This window comes from Dicentrarchus labrax, unplaced genomic scaffold (genome assembly GCF_905237075.1).
Source record: "Dicentrarchus labrax unplaced genomic scaffold, dlabrax2021, whole genome shotgun sequence".
Classification (NCBI taxonomy): domain Eukaryota; kingdom Metazoa; phylum Chordata; class Actinopteri; family Moronidae; genus Dicentrarchus; species Dicentrarchus labrax.
Genome location: NW_026136711.1, coordinates 31,353,091 through 31,380,678, shown reverse-complemented (window position 1 = coordinate 31,380,678; position 27,588 = coordinate 31,353,091). Strand labels below are relative to the sequence as shown.

Below are 27,588 nucleotides of genomic sequence, written 5' to 3'. Positions count from 1 at the left end.
TGCTTGATCACGTCTTACATAACTATATATTGTAGCATTAAGATTTCCTTTTATTGAAAATGTACACATAGGTACAGTATGTAAGAGACTGAAGGAAGAGCAGCAGACTGATGAGGATGAAGATGTGGTAAGCTGTCAGCTGCTGCCCCCTACTGGTTACTGGTGGAAATTACAAATCTGTCTAAAAACTGACAAAATGTATGCTTGTGTTTTATAGGAAAATTAAAACTGCACCTCAACAGAGCGGTCCATAGGCATCACATTTGGTCAATTAATCATTTAGGTAATTTTTTATGTAAAAATGGCAAAAATGTGCCAGTTTAAACCTCTCAGATGTGAAGATGTCCTGTTTTTACTTGTCATATAAGATGGTAAACTGATCTTTAGGTTAAGGGTTTTTCTCAGAAATTTCAATATCAAGGGGCTTCCTGGTTAAATAAAATATATACATACATTATAATAATAATAATAATAATATATGTATAAGAAACATTTAAAATGGTTCATCTTTAGCTGTGGGAACTTGTGTATGCTTTACTATTTTCTGGCATTTCGTAGACTGAACTATTAATAGATTCACCAACAAAATATTCAGCAATTAACGGATAATTATACAAGACATTAAATCAGCCCTTCAGTCCGATATAACAGTTTAATACACATCATCATCCAGCTCAGTGCACACAGTCAACAACAACATCAACATGGAAACAAACAACACATTCAAGTACAGGAGGAGATTAAAAAGTAATTCCACTGCAGCGGACACAGTCTACATGTCCTCATGAGGTTACATTTGGGAATTTTAGTTTTCATTTAAATTGCAGTGAGGAAAGTAAAGGCCATCTCAGAGCTCTTTGTGGGCCCTTATAGACTTATAGATTCATTCATTCTCATTATTGCTCCTTCAGGCGTTTATACTGATCTGTGCACAATTATAAACCATCAATCAAATCTAAATGATCACATGATGGGTTCTTCCTCCATGTGTGGCAATGCAACCCACTCACAGTGCATCTGTTGTCTGAGAACTGTGCTGTTTTAGCTTGGAGGAAACAGGAAATGAATCCCAGAGGAGGGACCATGAACAGAAGATGTGGTCCCTCTGAGGTTCTACTGACCAGACTGAATCTAGTTACATTTAGTTTATTTCAGGTTAAAAGCTCACGTGGCACTGGACTAGTTTGGCTACATTTCATCAACATTGTCATCATCAGTTAAACCGATCATGTTATAACTGATTGCTAAACTATGTCTCAATCCAATCCACTGATGATCTGATGGTTGTTAGGCAAATAATTATAATATTTGATTAGATTTTTTTTAATTTGAATTAAATATTTTTTTGCATTTCTGACTGTTGGTCAACTGCTGTGGAGAGCTAAAGGACTCATACTTAATTTCACTGGAGGAATATGCACCAGTAAGGCACAATACCGGGTGAGCCCTGCATTATTATCTGTCTTTAAGGGGCCCTGTGACATAAATTAAATGCTGCATATTCCTAAATACATTACTCTTAAACCTAATTACCACAAACAGATTGGCCAATAGAGGCCCAGGTTATTCTGGCAATGTTGGACAAGGAATTTCAAGACTCAATCTTAGACTCCAGGAAATTGTGATGGGAATTATTTACAGAGTTTTGACATTTTATATATTAAATTATTAATAAGTGCAGTCCAACTAACTGTACAGCATCTATGATGACATGTGGCATCATATCAACACGGTGTCTATCCTGTACCAGTGTTTTATTCTGGAGGGATCTGATTCAGTAATGACCTGATTATGTTTCACACTTAAAATAAAGATAACAGTAACTGACAAACACCAACATTGCTGAGTGCTGTCAGCTAAATGCAGCATAGCTGGAATCACAGAATTAAAAACATTGAGAAGCAACCACAGTTGCTCTCTGATTCAGTAGTTTAATAAACAGCAGCAGATCAAAAGCCCAAATCAACACCTGTAACCAGTTTATTACTGAAGCTGAGTTACTTCCCACCAAGTAAACGTTCTATTCTGACGTAATTAACTTATTATTATTATTTCTTGTGACTGATAGTGTTACAGTGGATATGAAGAACATATTCAAACTGGAGGTATCCTGTCTAACCAGTTCCTCTGAGGAGAAGGTAGACAGCAGAGATGGTGATGGCGGTGGCGGTGTAGGTAAACACAGCGTTATAAAGAGTATTGGTCCTCAGTCTTGCTCCCAGGGTCCTCTGGGTCTCCTCCAGATGCCTCATGACTGCCTCAGATTCCCACTGGGCCTCTACCACTGGTCTCTCCGGTCTCTCTGGTTTTGCTAACTGCAGCTGAGCAGCCTGTGGTTCAGCCGGTGGTCTGGTCTCCAGCAGCTTCCTCACCGTCGACAACTCACCCTCAACTCTACCGACTCCCTGCTCCAGCTGTCCCAGCTGTGGCGTGAGGGACTTCAGAAAGGACTCAGTCTTTTGGCCGCTGATGTGGAGGTCTTTTAAGGCTGACAGAGGCACCGTGGGTGAGTCTGAGGTCAGACCTTTCTTCTTCTGAACGACGATGTCCCTCTGCGTGAAGGCGTCACTCAGAGCGACCCTGAGGTTGTCGATGAGCGTTCGGAGCTCGTCCTGCTGGGAGCGATGGTTTCCAGCCTGGACTCTGAGGGCCTCCTGCAGGCTCTCTGGACCTTTCTGGGCTTCCAGCAGCAGAGTCTTGAGCTCCTACAGATGAGAGAGGTGAAGATGTATCAGCTGACACAAAGATCAATGCACACTGGTGTTCAAACAGGTAAAATATACAGCACAGGAAAGAGCCATGCTAGTAGAACTGTGAGGCTGTCCTTGGGCTTGCTAACATGTTAACATGCTGATGTTTAGCTGGAATAATGTTAGAAATGTTTTCCATCTTAGAGTGTACAGCTGAGGCTTATGGGAACGCCATTAGTTCTAAGTTAATTCATCCCCCCTTCTTTACCTGCAGGCGGACGCGGTTGACGTACGTCGAGCCCATGACTCCGATCAGGGCTCCGAGCACCGAGCCGATGACGGACCAGTTCTTGGTGCGTTCCGCTCTCGTCCTCTCCTTCTCGTGGCTCTCCCTGACGCTCGCCGAGAACAAGTTAAACTTCTCCCTCTCCGAACCCTCTGCGTTCTCGTACGCTGTCCGGAGACGACGCTCCTCCTGCGGTCAGGAGAGAGCACAAAAGGCGGTTCCTAATGAATCAAATTCAGTTACCTGTGTTTTCTGCTTGTTCTGACCTCAAACTATCTGGGTCTCAAACAGTGTAAAACCTAAAACAAGGATAGTTCCACCTGTTTTTATTCATATTTATATTCATTCTAACCTGCAGCAGTTTGTGCTCCAGCGTGGCCAGCTCCAGGTAGTGAGCCTCCTCCCTGGAGACTCTGTCCAGCCGGTCTCTGATCTCCTTCAACCTGACCTGCAGGGCCTCCAGGCTAACATGAGCCTCTCGTACCATCCCTCTGGCCACCATGAACGCTGCCTCCGCCTGGAAGAAACGCACATGTCCGAGACTCAGGATCTTTCTCTGTCATTTGTCCTCCTGACTTAACACAGGGCAGCAATGAGCCACGGAGAACTCAGAGTCTGACTATTAACATGCACACACAACATCCTGGGTTTCCAATGTTTCCTGTTTCTTACTGTCTGCTGACCTCAGTGACCTTGGTCTGGGCCACGCGGACCTCGTTGAGCCCGACAAACTCCTCATACCTCTCCCACCAGTAGTTGACAGTGGCGGCGGCTGTCTGAGCTGACCTCTGACCCCACTGCCGCCCCAATTCACCTGCATGCTGGAGGAGGGAGAAAAGGGGGGGGGGGTTTGGTTTTGTGTTCTTTTGTAAAATCAGACGTGTTTTTATGACGTCATGTTGGTAGTGTAAAGTGGTTACAAACATTCAGAGGATGGATTTATTGTACCTGTAAGGCAGCCAGGGCACGCTCCTTCACCACCTCGGCTCCACGCTTCCCATCAGGAGGGGCGGGGTTAGTGGGTGGAGGAGGGGGGACAGGCTGATGGTGAGCACTGTAGGTTCGGACCAGAGTGAGTCTGCCAGGCGGACATCCGAGCGCAGAGAGCCGGGAGCCTTGAGCCCGGAGACAGATCTGAGCTCCTCTGTACCTGACGCAGGGAAGATACTGTTAATCATCAGTTTCAGTGCTGTAGTAGCTGAAGTCTCCTCCTCTGGACTAAAGTGTGCAGTCATACCTCATTGGAAACTGTCAGAGCTTCACTTTCACTGCAGCTACAGCGCTAACACCTGCGACAGCAACAATAAAATAATGATTAGGTGATTGATAATCTATGTTTGAGACTCCATCCACTGTAATGCAATGATCCCTTTAATAAAGTTTCTGCTTTTGACCTAAAACGCATCTAAATAAGTGTCAACACTGACTTTGAATACTGGAGAATATCCACCTGGTGATTTACTACTAACAAAATAATCAATAAACATGTGCTACGAATCTAAATGTTGTTAATATTTTATAATTAAATTAAAATAGATGTGAATAAAGCTCCTGTGAACATTTAACTCAAAGATAACATGAATGAATAAAAAGCTTTATGTTCCCTTATCGATCCAACGTGGGAGAAATACATTACTCTGTTAATTTAACAAATATAAAGTTTCATAACAGTAAAAAAAAAAAACTGTAAACATTTAAACTTTAACAACATAATGTCACAACAATGTTGATTTCTGCTTACACACGGTGAACTAACCTTCACAATGAGCAAACACAGCACACTTCTGTACTTACTGATGCATTAAATCAACAACCAAACACACTGGAGGAAGATAAAAGACTCATTTCATTCACAAAAACAACTTATAAACAATTATTCCTCCAGGTTTCCTTCATTCACTGGTTAGCCTTTAGCTCAGTGTTGCTAACAGTTACTGACTTTTTCCTTTTTCTTTTTTTTTTTTTTTAGTCGTGTAAAACGCCTGTGACATCCCTCTGGTTCACTGTTATAACAATGTGCGGAGATAAATACACCTGTTTTCTTCACTGGAAGCGAACATCTCCTGCGGACGCGGTTTTTTTTTTTTCCACGCGAAACTAGTTAGTTAGCATCTCGATGTCAAACTTACAAGCGGGCACATGACGGGCGTACTGTTTCCGGCTTAGAGTTCGCCCCGGGGTCCTTACAGCGCGGATTAGCATTCGCAACAAAAACACGTTTATTTCTTCCCTTCAGACGACAATAACCCGGGTTAAACATGTCTGGCAGAGAAGGTGAGACATCGTGTTTTATGATATTTACCTAATAATTTAATTCCTAATAAAATATTTTTTTTCGACAACGTCAGAAAACGTGTTTCACTGCGTGGTTTAAGTTAGCTACCAGCTGCTAACGATAGCGCGCTCGCGTCTTCTGCGAGCACCAGACTTCATTAAAAATCTGCCACATTTAAAGGTTTTTTTGGTTTTTGAGAATAATACGCATAAGAAATACGGCGTATATACACCCAGGATGAGTCACCGTGATTGTCTGGACTGTTCGGCTCTCAAAATGTCTCCCCAGCAACATCTTACATCATAATTTAAACAAAATCTGCAAATAATTTGAATGCATATATTTCATTTACTGTCTTTTAGGAGGTAAAAAGAAACCACTGAAGGCTCCCAAGAAACAGTCCAAGGAAATGGATGACGTAAGTGTGTCTTTCTCTCCTCTCAGACTCAGATTGTTATTCATTATTAGTTAATATGTCGCTTATTTTATCTCTTCCACATGAAACTTCACTGCTGCAAGATACTGTATTATTATTTGCATGTAGTCTTTATTCAGTAAACAGATTACAGATGCATCCCGTCCTCTTCACTGGGGACCGGTGTGGCCCTTGTATGTGAAAACCTAGTGGCAGTGCATTTCTGTTCTCTCCATCAGTATTACCCAGAACCCCGAGGACCCTAAAATAGTCATAAATAATAGCTCCAGTAGTAGAAACTGAAGAGGAACATAAGACAGAAGTGATGGATTGAAACTGTCTGGGTGTCTGCAGGATGAGGTGGCTTTCAAGCAGAAACAGAAGGAAGACCAGAAGGCCATGGAGGCGTTGAAGGCCAAAGCTTCGGGGAAAGGACCTCTAAGTAAGACCAGCATTGTTGTTGTGACCCTTTAAAGATTGTTTTCAAGGCAAACATTCATACTCACAAGCCATACGTACAAGAGGTTGAGGTGAGTTTATGCTTATGATCGATACAAGGGGTTAACAGGAGTACTGCCGTAGATACATATGGCGTAGATTTAGATTTTACCCATAAATAGCACGCCCATAACACTACGTGGATGTATCGTACATGATAACTGTGTCACTTCACACTCTACACAACTGGAGTTACATCCACGTGACGTCTGTTTTTCTTCGTCTCATTACTGAATACGAGTCTCCGTAATGTTTCTGTTGCTGCGTTCACTGTGATAGAGAGCAGCAATCGCACTGAGCAGATGGTTTTCAGTGTAATGGCGTTAACAGAATTGTGTTCATTAGGGAGCATATTCAGTCCTTTTTACAGCGACCGGTAACTCGTACATTTGGTCGTGTGAGTATTGTATTAAGACAGAAAAATCCAAACGTGTCCATAAGGTTGTGAATGAATGTGGGAGTCAGTTTGGATAGAAAGAACCTCATCTTTTATTTTATTATTTATTTAGTCATACAATTTTGATCACAAGGAATGGGATTAAATGAATGTTTCCTGTCTCTTTTCCCCCCTCCAGCTAGCGGTGGCATCAAGAAATCAGGCAAGAAGTAAAACCCTAATCTGGCGACGATGTTTGTTTGCTCCCCGGCCTCACGTCCTGCGTCTGCGATGTGTGTACGCTCACTGAGAAGACTCCAGTTTGTTTTTTTGCTCTGTTTAACACGAACCCCATCCAACAAAAAAAATAAATAAAAAACGGCCCTGGTGTTGACCTCCGCCAGTGAAAATGTACAAGAGATGAATTGAATAATTTAGAGGATTTCCAGGACAGGGATATCTGTTGGTACACACATCATAACTCCTAAAGTAAAGTAATTAGAGGTTTCACACTGTTGTGGAGGAACAGGTCACGCAGTCATACACACCGACCAGAATCCACAGATCCAATACAGAACTGAAGGTCGGCAGCTTTAGAAATAGAATAAACGTGGAACAATCCTGATTTGTACTGTATTTAGTTTTGGTGAAACTTTAAACTATCAGAAAACACAACTCACCCCAATTCTTTTTTTTTTTCTTCAGTTTTTTGTTGTATTGTAAAGAGGGAGATACTAATAAAGTTTTTGTAATTACTGCTTGTTATGTTTTGTTTTTTTTCGTGGTGAGTTGAAAAGGAGTCGGTCAAGAAACTCAACCATCAAATTGTGTTCAAAGTAAGAGATGAAGTTTACGTTTTAAACCATAAATTATGAACTGTTTCAGTTTAAATCAATAATTTGCTTTGGTACAATACGTTTAAATAAAAGCTTCAGTTACAACACGATAATAAATAGAGAATAAAAAGGTTGAAATCATTTGCAGACAGTTCTTTATTTAGAGTTGTGATAACCTTTGTCTACAGTCACACAACTTAAGCTGTATTAATTAGACATGAGACTTGATTAAGATAAGATATTCCTTTATTTATCCCCCTCAGGAGAAATTCAGGTTGATACAGCAGCAATAAGGCAAAGTAGTGAAATTTAAAACTGGTGTGTATTTAAAATGATTTGCCTGTAAAGGTAAAGTTTACATGCGTTTTATATTCTTGAAGTCTAACAAATGTTGCAAATATTATATATATGGAGACCTTCGTTATGTCCATACTGCTTAAATTCACCACTGACTTTCACACAGTAAATGATGTGTATCACCCTAACTCCACAGGGTGTCTATCTACAAAGTGACGGTGTCAGCTGGTCGGGGAAAAAACTGGTGTGCATGTTGGTTTTCAGTTCCAGACACTTTTTCCAAACTTCTGGATGTTGAAAGATGCTATTTTCATGGTGGCTGCAGAGAAAAACGAAAGAGAAGGGAAACAATTTTGGCTTTTTAACGAGTGCGTCTGAACGTGCGCAGGCATGTGTGTTATTACTGTGTGTACATCAAACAATGTGTTACATCTGTGTGTGCACACAGCCGCGTCTCATAAAATCTGACAGCTTTTCAGCTCAACTCGCCTGAGGTCCTAGTTTATTAAGTAATACAGTTTAATACAACAGTAATTCCAACGTTAATGAAGCTCATAATGTTTAGAGAGGTGTCGACTCCATTTTATATATTACGTGTTAGGGACTTAATATTAGAAACACCTCTCGATATAAAACAGTACTGCTTTAAAAGGTCCAGTGTGTAGGATTTAGTGGCATATAGCAGTGTAGTTGCAGATGGCGACTCCCTCGCTTCACCTTCCCCTTCCAAACGTGTGGGAGAAACTGTAGAAACATGGCAGTTCGACACGGTGGCCTCCATGGAGGGCCCAAAATGTCTGTAGATATAAACAGCTCATTCTAAGGTAACAAAAACATAACGATTTTTTGAAAATTCATATTGTGAAAACAGCTAGGCTAGATTTAACTTGGACAGAATAACAAAAGTTATTAGTCAGCTAGTGTTGCCAAATAGTTTTTTTACATAACATAATTTAACAAGAATTAAACATTGATTTATACAATTATTAGTAGCAGGAGCAGTTGCACATAATGGTAAAAATGTAAGTAACTTGTGCTGGTTACCTTCCTACGCATCTGTTGACTTATTTATGGACTTCATCTCCACTTCCACAGGATAATGGTCGCTCACTTTCAGAGCCTGCGAAATAAACCATTATTTAATTGATTGGCAATAAAAAAAAAAGTCATTATATTATTCTGGATGAAGGTGAACCAAGTTGTGTTGGACAGAATCAAACCAGTTGCCGGCTGCAGAAGCTGTTCTAGTTCACTAAACAACTGATTGCACCACACAAACCAGTTCTTATGTAGAGATTAGTTGTTACAGAATAGTCACACCCACTAACAGGGTGCAACTACTGTGTACAAATAATGAATAGCCGGTACCACCCAATTGAATTTGGTGATTTTACCTTTTCTGTAATGCTGAGGTCAGACTTTCAGACTAAGGCTCTTAAGAACAGCACAATAATTCATTTTAAGCTTTCTTTGTGAAACCACAACAGACCTGCTCCTCACTGAGTCCATATGCCTTCTGGAAGTTGAAGGGTTTGGCAGAGTTTGGTACCACAGCCTGGAGCATGTCGTCTCCGTACACCACTATCCTGAATAGACAAGAACAGTCAGTCAGTCTCTTGAGATGTTCACACTACATACAGTAGGTTATCCTTATGGACAATGACATTACATTTTCCAGTTACCTGTCGTATGTGTGATCGTTTCGGTTGCTCGCCGTGGTGTCGACATCATCTCCAATCAGCCAGTGGAAGTTCTTGTCGCTACGGATACGGATGCCCTTCATTTCCTTCTTGGAGACGTACAGGCCGTCCGCATTGAAGTCGCCCAGGATCATCACGTTCTAGAGCAAAGAGGTGGAAGAACATCAACCACAACAACAACAGGGGCCTAATTTCCATTTATATATGTGCTCCTAACAACACTTTTACTTATAATGTTGAATTGTTATGAAATAGAACTTATTTTAAAGAGGTACACATTTTTCTGACAGACATGAACATTGTTTTCATGTCTTTGCTGTTAGATCAGATCATTCGTACTACCACCAACAAATAGTGTTTAAAAACGTTCCTTATTTAGATAACATCAGTTTCTATATATTTTTATGTCATAATTTTATATCATTTCTGTTCACAGTCTAATAAATGAAGGTTTCGAAAACCAGCTCTCTTCTGATCAACTGTTTATTCTTTAACATTATTTTGCATCAAGTGAAATACATAAAAATTAAAAAAAATATTTTAAGTGTATATAAAGGAGTAGTTTAAATTGATAATAAACAACTAGAATAAAGGGGCTGTAGGAAGGGAGGTAGAGGGCCGTAAATGGCCCCCAAGCTTTACCTGTTCCTCCTTTACTATTAGTAATATAAGTAATAGCTTGCTTCACACACTCTTAATCACAACACATAATGTTCTGTGTATAGCTGACTGGATATTTAGATTTTTTATGTATTTCTTTTAATCAGTTCAGCTGGAACAGTGTTTGGGAATCACTGTATGAGTTCAGTGATTGATTGATTGATTGATTGCATTGTTAGCACCGTCAGTGCATTGATGATGTCATGTCCTTACATTGGTTCTCCACTTCTTCTTGACGTGCCGGAAGACATCGTAGAGCTCATCCAGCTCCTTCTCCGAGTCGTCTGGTTTGGTGTGAACTGGGATCATCACTAGGTCCTTCAGCACTGTGGTGGACACACACGCACACACGCACACACACACACACACACACACACACACACCTTTAGAACAAAGTGTTTATATCTTTCTGACGATATTTCTTCCTCTCTAAAGAAATGTATTTATTCTATTCTGTGCATGACAGACGTCTTTTACCTGTGTTGAGGCATTCGAATCGCAGGATGTAGGGATCTCTATCCAAAACGTCTCCACCTTTAGTCGCCTGGTCGTCAAATTGATAGGAGCCCACCAATTTCACCATCCCTACACACACACACACACACACACACACACACACACACACACACACACACACACACACAAATTAGCATCTAACTTGAATTCTGCTACAAACGTTTTTCACGTCTACAAGAGGTGAGTGTTTAAAAGATTGTTGCTTTAGTGACCCCTAGTGGGTTTGGGAAACTGTCCCAGAGTGATGTTCTGACAAACTGCTGTACAGACTCTGACCTCCTTTATAACTCAGTTGGTCATATTTATGGGGGAGTCAGTGAGAATCTGCTGCAGGTGAACGCTCACCTGTACAGGAACATGAACTGCTCCTTGTAGCGCGTTCGGCCCAGACGACTGCTGTTCTTCAGAGTGTAGTGATGTGTCCTGTTGGATCTGGACAGACAGACAGACACACAGAAAGACAGACAGACACAGACAGACAGACAGACAGACAGACACAGACACACAGACAGACAGCAGATAGCTTCAAAGTTAGATCAAACTAATGTTCACTTTGGTGATCTAGCGCCATCATCACTCATCATCAACTTCTAATTTGTCCATTACTTTGGTTTGTGACTAAACTAACTATATATATAACTAAAACTATAATAACATTCCCATCAGTCTCAGCTGTACTAAACTAATATGGTGAACATGGTTTAGCATTGTTAGCATCCCAACATCAGGGACTTTGTGAGACTTTAGTCTTGTTTTTATTATTTTGCCGTAAGAAGCACTACATGTAGAAAACTGCAATGTTGAGGAACTGATGTCTTGATCTAAATAATAATAATAGTAATAACAATAATAACTCACGTGTTGAGTGAATCCAGGAGGATTTTTACAGACTCTCCACTGATGTCCACCACCTCCAGGATCACAATGATGTCATATCGAGATATAACCTGGGAGGCAAAGAGAGAGAGAGAGAGAGAGAGAGAGAGAGAGAGAGAGAGAGCCCCAATCATTTTGTTGTTTGTTAAATTTCTGGTTTTGTCTTTAATCTTCTGGTTGCTATTCCAAGAAAACACAAGTTGACTCTTTGTCAGGTACAGAAAAAAAAAAGTTTAAAATTTATTTTATTTTATTTATTTTATATTCTGTATGTGACAAAAAGTCAATCTGAGCTCAAAACACGACTTTTTACATGTAAAATAAACACATTTTTGATAGGAGCAGGTCATAGAGTGTGTGTGTGTGTGTGTGTGTGTGTGTGTGTGTGTGTGTGTGTGTTGTTGTTACCTTAACCAGGATATTTAGGACGTCTGGGTCTGACACTTTGTTTTTTCCAAACTTCTGGATGTTGAAAGATGCTATTTTCATGGTGGCTGCAGAGAAAAAAAGAAAGAGAAGGGAAACAATTTTGGCTTTTTAACGAGTGCGTCTGAACGTGCGCAGGCATGTGTGGTATTACTGTGTGTACATCAAACAATGTGTTACATCTATGTGTGTATACAGCCGTGTCTCATAAAATCTGACAGCTTTTCAGCTCAACTTGCCTGAGGTGTGTGTAACAAGCTCCATTCACACTGTACACAATGAAAACATATTTGTAATGGCTCAAGTAGACGCTGTAAAAAATACTGCTGGCACCAACAGTAGTACTGTCTGAGTCTGAAAGCACAGCAGGTGTCACATTTACTTCTTCATGTTCAAAACATGTCATGTCAACTGAAGATAAGCATGATACAATGTCAAAGACAACTCGAATGAATTAGAGGCGATTAATGAGATTAATTGGGATAATTTCTCTCATTTATCAACATTTATTTCTCAATATTTGTTCAAAAAGCTAAGTAATAATTACAGAAGAACCCAGGAATAGTCGAGTGAGGGTAAAAGAAACTGAAGAAGAGTTTAATTTTAACTTGAACCACATGAAAAGAACAAAAGAACAAATAATTATGAAATACAACCCAAAAATAAAAATACAATTTCATGAGTGAGCTGCTTTCTGAATTCTCCCTAAACTAACTCAATGATCAGTGTTTCAACAAAAAACAACTGAAGGAAACATTCAGGAGGACGTGTTCGGACAGGTTCTGTGTTTTTAAGACAGCCACTCCCAAATCCCCCCATGACTGATCAACACAGCACCCTAAAGACTCCACCCCATAATCCACCTCTCAGCTTTACCTCCATATATATTTATATATGTTATATAACTAACAGCCAGGCTGTGAATGTTCAGGACTGTATGGCTGTAAGTAACAAAATCAACACAACATTTTTTATAAAGACTTTTGATTCAGTATTGTTTACACCCGGCTACTTTTACTTGAGTAATTAGGTTTATGTATTCAATGAATATTATATTACATTTCTGTCAATATATCCTCCTAAATGTCACCCACTGGACCTTTAAAGCTTTACCTCTCTCCTGTTTTTAAGGATTAGAAATATAACCTTTTCTCATAAAGTCTGTCTCGTAATATTGTTTTCTTTTAAATTAATGATAAAAACATTCTTACTTTATTCTAGTAATATTGAACAATAACTTTAATCCTCAAATAGACTTTATAATAAAAAATATTCATACTTCGGCTTCTTACTGCTGGTTTGCAGAATCAGTGACTTCTTTTAAATCACTTTCTAAAGCCTATTATTAAAGTTTTATTTTATTTTTACAGCTTCTATTCTGCTAGTTTTATATTCACAGTTAATTCCATTTTGTTTTGTAATCTGTGTGTGTAGACAGCCGTGTCTCATAAAATCTGACAGCTGAACATGAAAAAAATCATGAAATGTTTGTTGTTAAAAATTGTTAATTATTTTAATGTATTTACCAATTTAAATAGCAATTTCTTTGTATATAATACCATATAATATAATCACTCTTACTGGTACTTTGTGGTGGTTTCCTCTTTCCTCTAAGAGGAAGTTTTGTTCCTCATAGTCTTCTTCCACTGTAACTAAATTTAAGTAACAGAACTGGTAAATATTTGATTGGCTCCTGATTATGACATATAAATTACACTGTAAACCATGGCCTATGTTATAAATTATTTTTATTATGACTACATCTAAGGAAGTAATAGATCAATTAGGTTTATGTTTTAACGTATTTGATCATTTAAGTCATTGTTGAAACAAGACTAACAGGAATTATTTGCTTCCAGCCTCTTTAATAGGAGTATTTACCAGTTTTCCTTTGATTGGTTTCAAACCAGTTGATGAGAATCCTTTTTTAAATGTATAGAATTGACTGATGGAGAAAATATTTTGTATGAATAATACAGATAATGAAATATTGGCTGTAGTTGTTATTTGCAGCCCTGGATCTATGTGTATGTTGTGTTATGTGCTCGCCCTCTTGTCACTCCTTGATTGCCCGTTGTGGTTCGACAGGTACTTAAACAACAAGTTCCCTTAGTAACAGGGTGTTTGCATTTGTGTTGTACAGGTTGTCGGACTAGTTTGTATTTTTCTTTCTGCTCAGTCAGGTGATCAGTATACTGCAGCTCATAACAGCCACATCGTGCCAACACACACAAAGCAGACGCTTCCTCTGTACTAATGCATACTGACGTTGTTGTAAACACTGGGATCAGATATCATTGTTGTCCTGACGAGTTTGACCTCTTATGAAAATGAAATGTTCAGACTGTTGCAGCCGTTTGTTTTCACATGCTGGTGATTCACATACAAGCGATGTCCTATCTGCTGTAACCATAAAACAGTCTGTAATGACAGAAAGGACGTTTGACGACTGGATTTCTGCTTTCACATCCATCTTTTTTATTTATTTGTTTGTTTTTGGAGCTTTTATTGCCTTTAATTGATAGTGACAGAAAAGGGGGGAGAGAGAAAGAGAGGATGACACATGGCAAAGGGCCGCAGGTCGGATCCGAACCATGGGCCACTACAGCAAGGACTCAGCTTAAAGATGGAGGTGAATGGGGCCCCATGTACCAAGACTGTTTTTGGCAGCAGGGACTTTTTAGGAGCTCATGAACTTTACCTGCATTTGAACTTCACAGTCATGTAGCAAGTTCCAATTTTTTAACCTCAAAAAGTCGCTGTAAGTTTATATTTTCTGTGGGAAAGACGTGGCTTCACTGCTCACTTAAAGGTCCAGTGTTTTCATTAGTGTATAATCACTCTAATATAGGAATTGTTGTGTTTTTTACCTTAATGTGAGCTGTTTATATGTACAGTCACTGTGGGTGAGTTAATAATAGAAGTAAAACAGAAACCTCAACTTGTGTAGCATTCTTTCAAAAGTTCCGGGTTGGTTCAATATCAACATAAAGACTTGGGAAGCAAGAGCAAGCAACAGCAAGAGAAAAAAACTGAACTTTTCTCTATTGATGAAACTCTTTCTGAATTGTTTTATAACATTTTGTTTTTGACATCAGGGCCGCAACAGTTTTCTCTGAGCCCAACGTCTAACTGTAATCTCAAAAATCTGTTTAATCTCAAAACCAACCCATCCTGTTTCTGACACAATGAACAGCTACAGACCGTGACACTGCTGAAATTCAGTTTTATTTTATTCATGTGAGCCACTCTGGATGTGGAAGATGCTTGGTTTTAAATAGTCGGTCCAACAACAATCAAATCAAACAATTCATATTGTGACATATTTATGACTCCCTTATCTTCTATTTTTATTCAATGCTTTCCAAAACTGTTATAAATTACTGTCACAAAAATGTTTAAACTGATCATTTTCTGATCCACCACCGACAGGCACAGAACAACTGGATTAGAGTTTATCTCCATGTTTGAAAGAAACCAATGTTTTGTCTCCTGTGTGTCAAAGTCTGACTCTTTGTGGACCCCTCCATCCACCCTGGTGGGCTTTGAGGCTTTATAATGTCCCATTGCTGCTGTGTCTAATCAATAAAAGGTACATCATATCTTATTACTTTCTCCTTTTGCTCCTTTGCTTTGTCAGTAAAATGTAAACATACGTTCTTTTTAGGCATTCTCACAAATTCCCTTTATTTACATCAGCCCCAAATCTTCTGCTTGTCCAACAGTTAATAATGTTAACAAAGCATGATAACCCTATAGAAACAATGTGACCTTTCTTTAGGACAAACTGACTTTTTCCCCTCACTAGTGATAAAGTTCAAAGGATCAAAGTAAAAGTTGTTTCTCCATCTTTAACGCAGCCATTTGGTTTTCTCATGTGATCATCATGTAGCATCATAAATATCGGATCCTCTACTTGTCGTCAGCAGCTAAACAGTGTGAAGGCTCAAATATTTGAACAGAGGAATACAGTATGACAACCAGCAGCTTACTGGGATCCTCAGGTTTCACTGTTATTTCTTTGTTCAGTGTCGACTACATTCCACAGCTGTAGACCAAAGCTGTAGACCAAAGTTACTAAAGTAAAAGACCTGAGTAGTACATGTAGAAATACCACTGTGTATAAATAGTCAAAGCAGGATTCTTACTTGTAAGTAAAAGTACATTAGCATAGCAGTATTAGTAACAACATTGCACACAGTCCACAGTACTCCTGACTGCTTCTCCAAACTGTGGGGCATGCTGACCAGTATCTACTGTAGAGGAACCCTTAATTCAGATTCTACATTTACTCATAAAAGATGTTCTTATATCTCCTTGTCATACATACATGAACTCTGACAGGGACCCTTCTTATTAATACCACCACTACTAACACTTTGTATGTAAACTTTTCACACTGTTGTAAATGTATCATAGTCAAAAACTACCGGTAACTCAGATCTGACTCAACTCTCATATTTCACCTGTTCTTTTAGACCTACATTGACATGTAAATCCTCTCAGGTATTCAGCTCAATGTGAGGAAACACACACAAGAAGACGAATGGTTTCTCACCTGCCGGAGGAGGAGAATCTGCTGCTGCTGACAGGACCTTCGATCAGGGTAGCTTATTCCCAGTAAGGATTGTTTTTAAAGTGAAGAAAGAGAAGGGAAAACCCTGCTGGCTTTACAACGAATGCTACTGGTTGGATCTGTAGTAACTGCCAGGGGCAAAACATTCTATAGTGGGTGACCACAGGCTGTGTGATTGGTCCAAAGCCAACCAATAGCAGGAGCTAGACAGAGACAGACAAAGTGAACCCGCCCTCCATAAGGTTTCCTGTTGCATGTGTTTAAGAAAAAGGTGTGATATAATAATTCCTCTCTTGTTTTTTATATTTCGTATTATGAATCTGAATTAACACAGTAACTAAAGTTATACAATAAATGTTTTACTGCTTGTTATGGTTTATTTTTTTTCCTGGTGAGTAAATAAGTAATTTCATTGGTTACATTTTCCTGTGTGACCTATCAACACATGGCTAATTTAAATATTCAAATGAGCCATGTGTTGATTCAACATGCGCTCATGCAGTAGCTACCACCAGGCTTTCAATCAAGCTCTCAGCTACAGAGAACATAACAGGAGCTAATGTAGGTTGTTGGTTGTACAAATATGGACTTTTATTGTTGAATTTCTCCAAATTGGTGCAGTAAAAATGCTTGGTATTAAGTATGTTTTTTATTCATCATGGTCGCATGAAACACTTTAATGTAACATATTTTATTTTAAATGTAGGTTCGAATTACAGCTTACTGTTCTTAATACCTTTATTTTGAAAAAGATGCTGAGCTAACGTTACTTCTCTGTAGCTGAGAGCTTGATTGACAACCTGGTGGTAGCAACTGCGCATGGCTCATTTGAATATTTAAATTGGCCATGTGTTAATAGGTCACCACACGAAAATGTAACCAATGAAATTATTATTTTGACACACATTTTTAGACAATAAGTATTAAACTAACAAGGTAATTTGTCAAAAGGCGGACCTTTTTTGTTATTTTCTCAAAAGGAGGACAAATGAGACTATTTGCTTCGGTACATTACAATCTTTATAAAAGCTTCAGTTACAACACGATGATAAATAGAGAATAAAAAGGGTGAAATCATTTGTAGAGTTCTCAAGTTAGAGAAATTGATTTTTGTGATAACTTTTGTCTACAGTCACACAAAAGCTGTATTTACAATACACATGAGATTTCATTGATGTGTATTTATAATATTTTGGATTTAAAGGTAGTTAAATTTACGTTCATTTTGTATCCTTCAGGGTTAACTGACATTTCCTCCCTGGTAACACATTTGCAGAAAAGTTTCTTATTATGTCCATACTAAGTTCTATTACACAGTAAAATAATGTGTATCATTTCACCACCTGTTCATAAAAACATAGCACTGGAACTCCACAGGGTATCTATCTACACAAGTGATGGTATCAGTTTTGTATCAGCTGGTAGAGAAAAAAAAACTAGTGTGCATGTTGGTTTTCAGTTCCCAGTTTATTAAGTAATACAGTTTAATACAACAGTAATTCCAACGTTAATGAAGCTCATAATGTTTAGAGAGGTGTCGACTCCATTTTATATATTACGTGTTAGGGACTTAATATTAGAAACACCTCTCTATATAAAACAGTACTGCTTTAAAAGGTCCAGTGTGTAGGATTTAGTGGCATATAGCAGTGTAGTTGCAGATGGCGACTCCCTCGCTTCACCTTCCCCTTCCAAACGTGTGGGAGAAACTGTAGAAACATGGCAGTTCGACACGGTGGCCTCCATGGAGGGCCCAAAATGTCTGTAGATATAAACAGCTCATTCTAAGGTAACAAAAACAAAGATTTTCTTTTAAATTCATATTATAAAAACACAGTTACACATATTATATTCAATTTCTGCTAATAGATCCTCCTAAATGTTGCACATTAGACCTTTTATAAGACGATGCCACTTACAGATTGAGCACACGGTTTAAAAAGATGTTGGATTAAACTCAACCAAGGCTCAAACCTGGCACATTTGGTCTTGTTGAGGTATCCGTATAAGAATTAGTTTGTGTAACAAATGAGCTTATTATATTTTATTTCACCATGTGTGCAGCTTGGAGGAAACAAGACAGACAACGTGGCACCTTGATTCAGTCAAAACATCAAAAACACTTCGTGAAAAGTGTTGTGTTAGTTCATATTGACGAGGGATAGCAGTCATCAAGAGATCAGGAGGGTTCCTGAGGTAAAGTGTGCACCCAGAACATCTGCAGCGTCCAGTGAACTCGCAGTGTCTGGTGTGACGGGCAACTTGAACACTGGTTCACCTGGGTTAAGTTAGGAGTTTATTGTTCTGTTGGGTGTTTTGGATGGATCTGGCCTCCTCAGTTTAAAGTTCATCACTGCGGGCCATCTTGGCCAACTTGGCCCGCAGAATCTGGATCTCCAGACTGAGCTTCTCTCTCTCCAGCAGCAGGTTTCCTCTCTTCAGCTCCAGCAGACCCGCGTCCACGACCACAGGGCCCCGGGGCTCAATCTGACCGTCCAGACCTGCGCCAAAAAAACACACATAATCCACAGAGTCCTGCAGCTACACCAGCGCAGGTTGGGAAGGCTCAGTTTTAGAGGAATAGTTCAGCATTTTGGGAAATACACCTTCAGTTACCACTCTCATATCTATCTGTAAAATATAGAGTTAGCTAGTTAACTAGGTTAGATTTTACTTGGACAGATCCTCTGTCTGTCCAACAACACAAATAAAATCCCCCTAAAAGAACCTCTAAAGCTCAACAATGAACACAGAATAGCTCGTTGGTTTCATGGAACAAAAAGCAGAAACAGGCTGGCTGAACAAAAGTTATTAGTCAGCTAGTGTTGCCAAATAGTTTTTTTACATAACATAATTTAACAAGAATTAAACATTGATTTTACAATAAGTAGTAGCAGCAGTTGCACATAATGGTAAAAAGTAACTTGTGCTGGTTACCTTCCTCCACATCTGTGTTCTTATTTATGGCCTTCATCTCCACTTCCACAGGATAATGGTCGCTCACTTTCAGAGCCTGCGAAATAAACCATTATTTATTAATTGACAATGAATGATAAATTAAATTGTGTGGGTCATTATATTATTCTGGATGAATGTGAACCAAGTTGTGTTGGCCAGAATCAAACCAGTTGCCGGCTGCAGAAGCTGTTCTAGTTCACTAAACAACTGATTGCACCACACAAACTAGTTCTTATGTAGAGATTAGTTGTTACAGAATAGTCACACCCACTAACAGGGTGCAACTACTGTGTACAAATAATGAATGGCCGGTACCACCCAATTGAATTTGGTGATTTTACCTTTTCTGTAATGCTGAGGTCAGACTTTCAGACTAAGGCTCTTAAGAACAATAATTCATTTTAAGCTTTCTTTGTGAAACCACAACAGACCTGCTCCTCACTGAGTCCATATGCCTTCTGGAAGTTGAAGGGTTTGGCAGAGTTTGGTACCACAGCCTGGAGCATGTCGTCTCCGTACACCACTATCCTGAATAGACAAGAACAGTCAGTCAGTCTCTTGAGATGTTCACACTACATACAGTAGGTTATCCTTATGGACAATGACATTACGTTTTCCAGTTACCTGTCGTATGTGTGGTCGTTTCGGTTGCTCGCCGTGGTGTCGACATCATCTCCAATCAGCCAGTGGAAGTTCTTGTCGCTACGGATACGGATGCCCTTCATTTCCTTCTTGGAGACGTACAGGCCGTCCGCATTGAAGTCGCCCAGGATCATCACGTTCTAGAGCAAAGAGGTGGAAGAACATCAACCACAACAACAACAGTGTCCATTTATAGATGTGCACCTAACAACACTTTTACTTATAATGTTGAATTGTTATGAAATAAAACTTATTTTAAAGTGGTACACATTTTTCTGACAGACATGAATTTTTTTTTTTTATTAGTTCAGCTGTTTCATCCTCTCGGATACTGGAACCATGTTTGGGAATGACTGTTTTAGATGACTGACTGATTGATTGATTGATTGATTGATTGATTGATTGATTGCATTGTTAGCACTGTCAGTGAATTGATGATGTCATGTCCTTACATCGGTTCTCCACTTCTTCTTGACGTGCTGGAAGACATCGTAGAGCTCATCCAGCTCCTTCTCCGAGTCGTCTGGTTTGGTGTGAACTGGGATCATCACTAGGTCCTTCAGCACTGTGGTGGACACACACACACACACACACACACACACACACACACACACACACACACACACCCCTTTAGAACAAAGTGTTTATATCTTTCTGACGATATTTCTTCCTCTCTAAAAACCTTTATTTATTCTTTTCTGTGCATGACAGACGTCTTTTACCTGTGTTGAGGCATCTGAATCGCAGGATGTAGGGATCTCTAGCAAAAACGTCTCCACCTTCAGTCACCTGGTCATCAAACTGATAGGAGCCCACCAAGTCCACCATGTCATCCCTACACACACACACACACACACACACACACACGCACACACACACACACCGTAAATTACTCATCTCAACAATCCTATTTGGATTACAGTTGTTTCTCTGTATTGTGTGTTTATTTTTAAAAGGCTTCTTCTGTATGCTCCGCAATTGTTCTAACCGTAAGCTTTAGTGACCCCTAGTGGGTTTGGGAAACTGTCCCAGAGTGATGTTCTGACAAACTGCTGTACAGACTCTGACCTCCTTTATAACTCAGTTGGTCATATTTATGGGGGAGTCAGTGAGAATCTGCTGCAGGTGAACGCTCACCTGTACAGGAACATGAACTGCTCCTTGTAGCGCGTTCGGCCCAGACGACTGCTGATCTTCAGAGTGTAGTGATGTGTCCTGTCGGATCTGGACAGACAGACAGACACAAACAGACAGACAGACAGACAGACAGCATAGCTTCAAAGTTAGATCAAACTAATGTTCACTTTGGTGATCTAGCGCCATCATCACTCATCATCAACTTCTAATTTGTCCATTACTTTGGTTTGTGACTAAACTAACTATATATATAACTAAAACTATAATAACATTCCCATCAGTCTCAGCTGTACTAAACTAATATGGTGAACATGGTTTAGCATTGTTAGCATCCCAACATCAGGGACTTTGTGAGACTTTAGTCTTGTTTTTATTATTTTGCCGTAAGAAGCACTACATGTAGAAAACTGCAATGTTGAGGAACTGATGTCTTGATCTAAATAATAATAATAATAATAATAATAGTAATAACAATAATAACTCACGTGTTGAGTGAATCCAGGAGGATTTTTACAGACTCTCCACTGATGTCCACCACCTCCAGGATCACAATGATGTCATATCGAGATATAACCTGGGAGGCAAAGAGAGAGAGAGAGAGAGAGAGAGAGAGAGGCCCAATCATTTTGTTGTTTGTTAAATTTCTGGTTTTGTCTTTAATCTTCTGGTTGCTATTCCAAGAAAACACAAGTTGACTCTTTGTCAGGTACAGAAAAAAAAAAAGTCAAATAATCCTTCATTTATTTTATTTTATTTATTTTATATTCTGTATGTGACAAAAAGTCAATCTGAGCTCAAAACACGACTTTTTACATGTAAAATAAACACATTTTTGATAGGAGCAGGTAATAGAGTGTGTGTGTGTGTGTGTGTGTGTGTGTGTGTGTTGTTGTTGTTACCTTAACCAGGATATTTAGGACGTCTGGGTCTGACACTTTGTTTTTTCCAAACTTCTGGATGTTGAAAGATGCTATTTTCATGGTGGCTGCAGAGAAAAAAAGAAAGAGAAGGGAAACAATTTTGGCTTTTTAACGAGTGCGTCTGAACGTGTGCAGGCATGTGTGGTATTACTGTGTGTACATCAAACAATGTGTTACATCTATGTGTGTATACAGCCGTGTCTCATAAAATCTGACAGCTTTTCAGCTCAACTTGCCTGAGGTGTGTGTAACAAGCTCCATTCACACTGTACACAATGAAAACATGTTTGTAATGGCTCAAGTAGACGCTGTAAAAAATACTGCTGGCACCAACAGTAGTACTGTTTGAGTCTGAAAGCACAGCAGGTGTCACATTTACTTCTTCATGTTCAAAACATGTCATGTCAACTGAAGATAAGCATGATACAATGTCAAAGACAACTCGAATGAATTAGAGGCGATTTAATTGAGATTAATTGGGATAATTTCTCTCATTTATCAACATTTCTTTCTCAATATTTGTTCAAAAAGCTAAGTTATAATTACAGAAGAACCCAGGAATAGTCGAGTGAGGGTAAAAAAACTGAAGAAGAGTTTAACTTGAACCACATGAAAAGAACAAAAGAACAAATGATTATGAAATACAACCCAAAAATAATAACCATTAGAAATTTAAATTAATAAAAAAAAAAACATCCTTAAATGAGTGAGCTGCTTTCTGAATTCTCCCTAAACTAACTCAATGATCAGTGTTTCAACCATAAACAACTGAAGGAAACATGCAGGACGTGTTCAGACTGGTTCTGTGTTTTTAAGACGGCCACTCCCAAATCCCCCATCACTGATCTGACCGGGCCATCTGCTTTACATCAACACAGCACACCCCATAATCTACCCCTCAGCTTTACCTCTCTCCTGTTTACTAGTAGAATGTAAATCAACATTGTATTAGAAACATAACCTTTTCTCATAAAGTCTGTCTCATAATATTATTGTTTTCATTCAAATTAATGATAAAAACATTCTAATCCTCAAATAGACTTTTTTATAATAAAAAATATTCATTCTTTGGCTTATTACCAACGACATCAGTTCCCTCCAACCTCTGGCGTCTCTCCACTGGCTCCCTGTTTGTTTTAGAATTGATTTTAAGATTTTACTTTTAAAGCACGTCTGAGCCTGGCCCCAAGCTACATAGCAGAAATGATCCCCTTAAGAGCCCGTTCACAGCCTCAGGTCCTCCGCTGGGGCCCTTCTGGCTGTAAGCTTAAATCTAAAGGTGACTATTACCATCAGCGCCCCTCGAGCCTCGACTCTGCCTGATGAAAACGGTTTGCAGAATCAGTGACTTCTTTTAAATCACTTTCTAAAGCCTACTGTTATAGTTTTATTTTATTATTACAGCTTCTATTCTGCTAGTTATATATATATATATATATATATATATTAACATTTAATTCCATTTTGTTTTGTAATAAATAATAATAATAATAATAATAATAATAATAATAAAATAGTAATCACTTTCACCGTTCTTAACTTTCATCATCATTGTCTTCCCTCTACCATATTTTATCATTTTGTTAATTATTTCTTCCTCTGCCTCAGTTTGACCTTGTTTTTAAAATGTGCTATATAGATAAAGGTATTATTAAATTAGATTCGATTCGATTCAACTTTGTCATTGCACAAGTAAAGGTACAAGGCAACGAAATGCAGTTAGCGTCTAACCAGAAGTGCAAAGCAGTAAAGTGCACAGTAATGTGTATAGGTACAAAAATATGTAAAAAAGGTACAAAAAAATATATTATTATTATTATTATTATTATTATTATTATTATTACTACTACCTCATCCTCAGTATCTTAGTAGTCACCTTTAATCAATAACAATATTAAGAGCTCAGTTTTACTTTTAATAAACTCAATACACAAAGATTAAAAGGGATTCAGTTAACACTACCAAGGCAGCTACACATGGTCAAATACAGTATTATGTAACAGCATATGTAACATAAAGGCAGCAATGAGCCACCTGAGGAAACACAGTGTGTCCCTGCAGTTTAGTGTCTCACCACAGGAATGTTATTGACTTGTAATCATTGCCATCTATCAAGGAGCATAAACCTCTTTTCAAGTCTGACGTAGATCACACACACACAGCTCACAGCAGTAAACATCAGTTGTTTGTGTTGTTTATAAATGTGCTATGTATGCATGTGTCTGTGCTGTGTCTGCTACATGAAATGGTGTTAAAAATAGTTAATTATTTGCCGATTGAAATAGCAATTTCTTTGTATAAAATATAATATAATAAAATATAATATAACCGCTCTTACAGGAAGTTTTGTTCCTCATAGTCTTCTTCCACTGTAACTGAATTTAAGTAACAGAACTGGTAAATATTTGATTGGCTCCTGATTATGACATATAAATTACACTGTAAACCATGGCCTATGTTATAAATTATTTTTATTATGACTACATCTAAGGAAGTAATAGATCAATTAGGTTTATGTTTTAACGTATTTGATCATTTAAGTCATTGTTGAAACAAGACTAATTGACTAATTATGTGCTTCCAGCCTCTTTAATAGGAGTATTTACCAGTTTTCCTTTGATTGGTTTGAAACCAGTTGATGAGAATCCTTTTTTAAATGTATCGAATTGACTGATGGAGAAAATATTTTGTATGAATAATACAGATAATGAAATATTGGCTGTAGTTGTTATTTGCAGCCCTGGATCTATGTGTATGTTGTGTTACGTGCTCGCCCTCTTGTCACTCCTTGATTGCCCGTTGTGGTTCGACAGGTACTTAAACAACAAGTTCCCTTAGTAACAGGGTATTTGCATTTGTGTTGTACAGGTTGTTGGACTAGTTTGTATTTTTCTTTCTGCTCAGTCAGGTGATCAGTATACGGCAGCTCATAACAGCCACATCGTGCCAACACACACAAAGCAGACGCTTCCTCGGTACTAATGCATACTGACGTTGTTGTAAACACTGGGATCAGATATCATTGTTGTCCTGACGAGTTTTACCTCTTATGAAAATGAAATGTTCAGACTGTTGCAGCCGTTTGTTTTCACATGCTGGTGATTCACATACAAGCGATGTCCTATCTGCTGTAACCGTAAAACAGTCTGTAATGACAGAAAGGACGTTTGACGACTGGATTTCTGCTTTCACATCCATCTTTTTTATTTATTTATTTGTTTTTGGAGCTTTTATTGCCTTTAATTGATAGTGACAGAAAAGGGGGGAGAGAGAAAGAGAGGATGACACATGGCAAAGGGCCGCAGGTCGGATCCGAACCATGGGCCACTACAGCAAGGACTCAGCTTAAAGATGGAGGTGAATGGGGCCCCATGTACCAAGACTGTTTTTGGCAGCAGGGACTTTTTAGGAGCTCATGAACTTTACCTGCATTAGAACTTCACAGTCATGTAGCAAGATCCAATTTTTTACCCCTCAAAAAGTCGCTGTAAGTTTATATTTTCTGTGGGAAAGACGTGGCTTCACTGCTCACTTAAAGGTCCAGTGTTTTCATTAGTGTATAATCACCCTAATATAGGAATCATTGTGCTTTTTTTTTTACCTTAATATGAGCCTTTTATATCTACAGTCACCGTGGGTCGCCTTCCATTGAGACCACCATTTTGTGCTTTGGAGGGTGGAGCGACAGAGTTGCAATCTTCAACTACAAGATGTCTTCAATTCCAAAATGATTATTTTCACTATCACAACCACATTCCTTCTGCACAACCATCTAGTAACAAAGCCAATAACTATTATAGTGGAGTTAATAATAGAAGTAAAACAGAAACCTCAACTTGTGTAGCATTCTTTCAAAAGCCGGGTTGATTCAACTATCAGTTTTCTCTGAGGCACAGAACAACTGGATTAGAGTTTATCTCCATGTTTGAAAGAAACTAATCTTTTGTCTCCTGTGTGTCAAAGTCTAACTCTTTGTGGACCCCTCCATCCACCCTGGTGGGCTTTGAGGCTTTATAATGTCCCATTGCTGCTGTGTCTAATCAATAAAAGGTACATCATATCTTATTACTTTCTCCTTTTGCTCCTTTGCTTTGTCAGTAAAATGTAAACATACGTTCTTTTTAGGCATTCTCACAAATTCCCTTTATTTACATCAGCCCCAAATCTTCTGCTTGTTCAACACTTAATAATGTTAACAAAGCATGATAACCCTATAGAAACAATGTGACCTTTCTTTAGGACAAACTGACTTTTTTCCCCCACTAGTGATAAAGTTCAAAGGATCAAAGTAAAAGTTGTCTCTCCATCTTTAACGCAGCCATTTGGTTTTCTCATGTGATCATCATGTAGCATCATAAATATCTATCTCTACCTGTCGTCAGCAGCTAAACAGTGTGAAGGCTCAAATATTTGAACAGAGGAATACAGTATGACAACCAGCAGCTTACTGGGATCCTCAGGTTTCACTGTTATTTCTTTGTTCAGTGTCGACTACATTCCACAGCTGTAGACCAAATCCTTTCAGTGATGGAGGAAGTACTCATTTTACTTTAAAAAGTAAAAGACCCGAGTAGTACATGTAGAAATACCACTGTGTATAAATAGTCAAAGCAGGATTCTTACTTGTAAGTAAAAGTACATTAGCATAGCAGTATTAGTAACAACATGCACACAGTCCACAGTACTCCTGACTGCTTCTCCAAACTGGGGGGCATGCTGACCAGTATCTACTGAAGAGGAACCCTTAATTCAGATTCTACATTTACTCATAAAAGATGTTCTCATATCTCTTTGTCTCAGTTTGTTGAGACATCTATACATGAACTCTGACAGGGACCCTTCTTATTAATACCACCACTACTAACACTTTGTATGTAAACTTTTCACACTGTAGTAAATGTATCATAGTCAAAAACTACCGGTAACTCAGATCTGACTCAACTCTCATATTTCACCTGTTCTTTTACACCTACATTGACATGTAAATCCTCTCAGGTATTCAGCTCAATGTGAGGAAACACACACAAGAAGACGAATGGTTTCTCACCTGCCGGAGGAGGAGAATCTGCTGCTGCTGACAGGACCTTCGATCAGGGTAGCTTATTCCCAGTAAGGATTGTTTTTAAAGTGAAGAAAGAGAAGGGAAAACCCCTGCTGGCTTTACAACGAATGCTACTGGTTAGATCTGTAGTAACTGCCAGGGGCAAAACATTCTATAGTGGGTGACCACAGGCTGTGTGATTGGTCCAAAGCCAACCAATAGCAGGAGCTAGACAGAGACAGACAAAGTGAACCCGCCCTCCATAAGGTTTCCTGTTGCATGTGTTTAAGAAAAAGGTGTGCGTGTGTGTAAGAGGATATCATCTGGTCTTTATGATCTCAAAACAAAAAAAGAAGGCCATGAATGTGGGCATTAAATGTGTTTGTGTGTGTGAGAGAGAGGATGTTTGTCAGCTCTTGGTTGCTCAGCAGCAACTCTACAGAGACAACAAGAACCCACAATG

At 38.8% G+C, this 27,588-nt stretch overlaps 3 protein-coding genes, 1 long non-coding RNA gene and 1 pseudogene across 10 annotated transcripts; 2 read left to right on the top strand and 3 right to left on the bottom strand.

Annotated features, from left to right (window-relative positions):
- Positions 1-638: 638 nt before the first annotated feature.
- ccdc51 (coiled-coil domain containing 51) lies at positions 639-5,115 on the bottom strand. 5 transcript variants are annotated; one of them, XM_051414063.1, is made up of 7 exons: positions 5,011-5,115; positions 4,214-4,265; positions 3,925-4,126; positions 3,660-3,797; positions 3,329-3,493; positions 2,959-3,165; positions 639-2,705 (listed from the first exon to the last, which is right to left on the bottom strand). In XM_051414063.1, exons 2-7 carry the CDS (start codon positions 4,216-4,218, stop codon positions 2,115-2,117), a joined length of 1,308 nt encoding a protein of 435 aa, XP_051270023.1. In that variant the 5' UTR covers positions 4,219-4,265; positions 5,011-5,115; the 3' UTR covers positions 639-2,114. The 5 variants fall into 5 exon arrangements, with proteins under 5 accessions (XP_051270023.1, XP_051270026.1, XP_051270025.1 ...); XM_051414066.1 differs by having other exon boundaries at positions 3,925-4,120; XM_051414065.1 differs by lacking the exon at positions 5,011-5,115 and adding an exon at positions 4,733-4,976.
- Positions 5,101-7,295, top strand: tma7 (translation machinery associated 7 homolog). The gene is made up of 4 exons (XM_051414084.1): positions 5,101-5,250; positions 5,614-5,669; positions 6,021-6,108; positions 6,740-7,295. Exons 1-4 carry the CDS (start codon positions 5,235-5,237, stop codon positions 6,772-6,774), a joined length of 195 nt encoding a protein of 64 aa, XP_051270044.1. The 5' UTR covers positions 5,101-5,234; the 3' UTR covers positions 6,775-7,295.
- Positions 7,296-7,604: 309 nt separating this feature from the next.
- On the bottom strand, positions 7,605-16,565 carry LOC127371337 (deoxyribonuclease gamma-like; annotated as a pseudogene).
- On the bottom strand, positions 7,605-27,285 carry LOC127371329 (deoxyribonuclease-1). 3 transcript variants are annotated; one of them, XM_051414078.1, is made up of 10 exons: positions 27,132-27,285; positions 22,064-22,149; positions 21,650-21,738; positions 21,165-21,251; positions 20,750-20,862; positions 20,480-20,592; positions 20,010-20,167; positions 19,817-19,913; positions 19,365-19,440; positions 7,605-7,992 (listed from the first exon to the last, which is right to left on the bottom strand). In XM_051414078.1, exons 2-10 carry the CDS (start codon positions 22,142-22,144, stop codon positions 7,934-7,936), a joined length of 873 nt encoding a protein of 290 aa, XP_051270038.1. In that variant the 5' UTR covers positions 22,145-22,149; positions 27,132-27,285; the 3' UTR covers positions 7,605-7,933. The 3 variants fall into 3 exon arrangements, with proteins under 3 accessions (XP_051270038.1, XP_051270037.1, XP_051270036.1); XM_051414077.1 differs by lacking the exon at positions 7,605-7,992 and adding an exon at positions 18,324-18,968; XM_051414076.1 differs by lacking the exon at positions 7,605-7,992 and adding an exon at positions 18,324-18,928.
- LOC127371340 (uncharacterized) lies at positions 14,768-16,795 on the top strand. Its single transcript, XR_007886391.1, has 2 exons — positions 14,768-15,443; positions 16,358-16,795. It is a non-coding gene; the product is annotated as an uncharacterized LOC127371340 (long non-coding RNA).
- Positions 27,286-27,588: the final 303 nt, after the last annotated feature.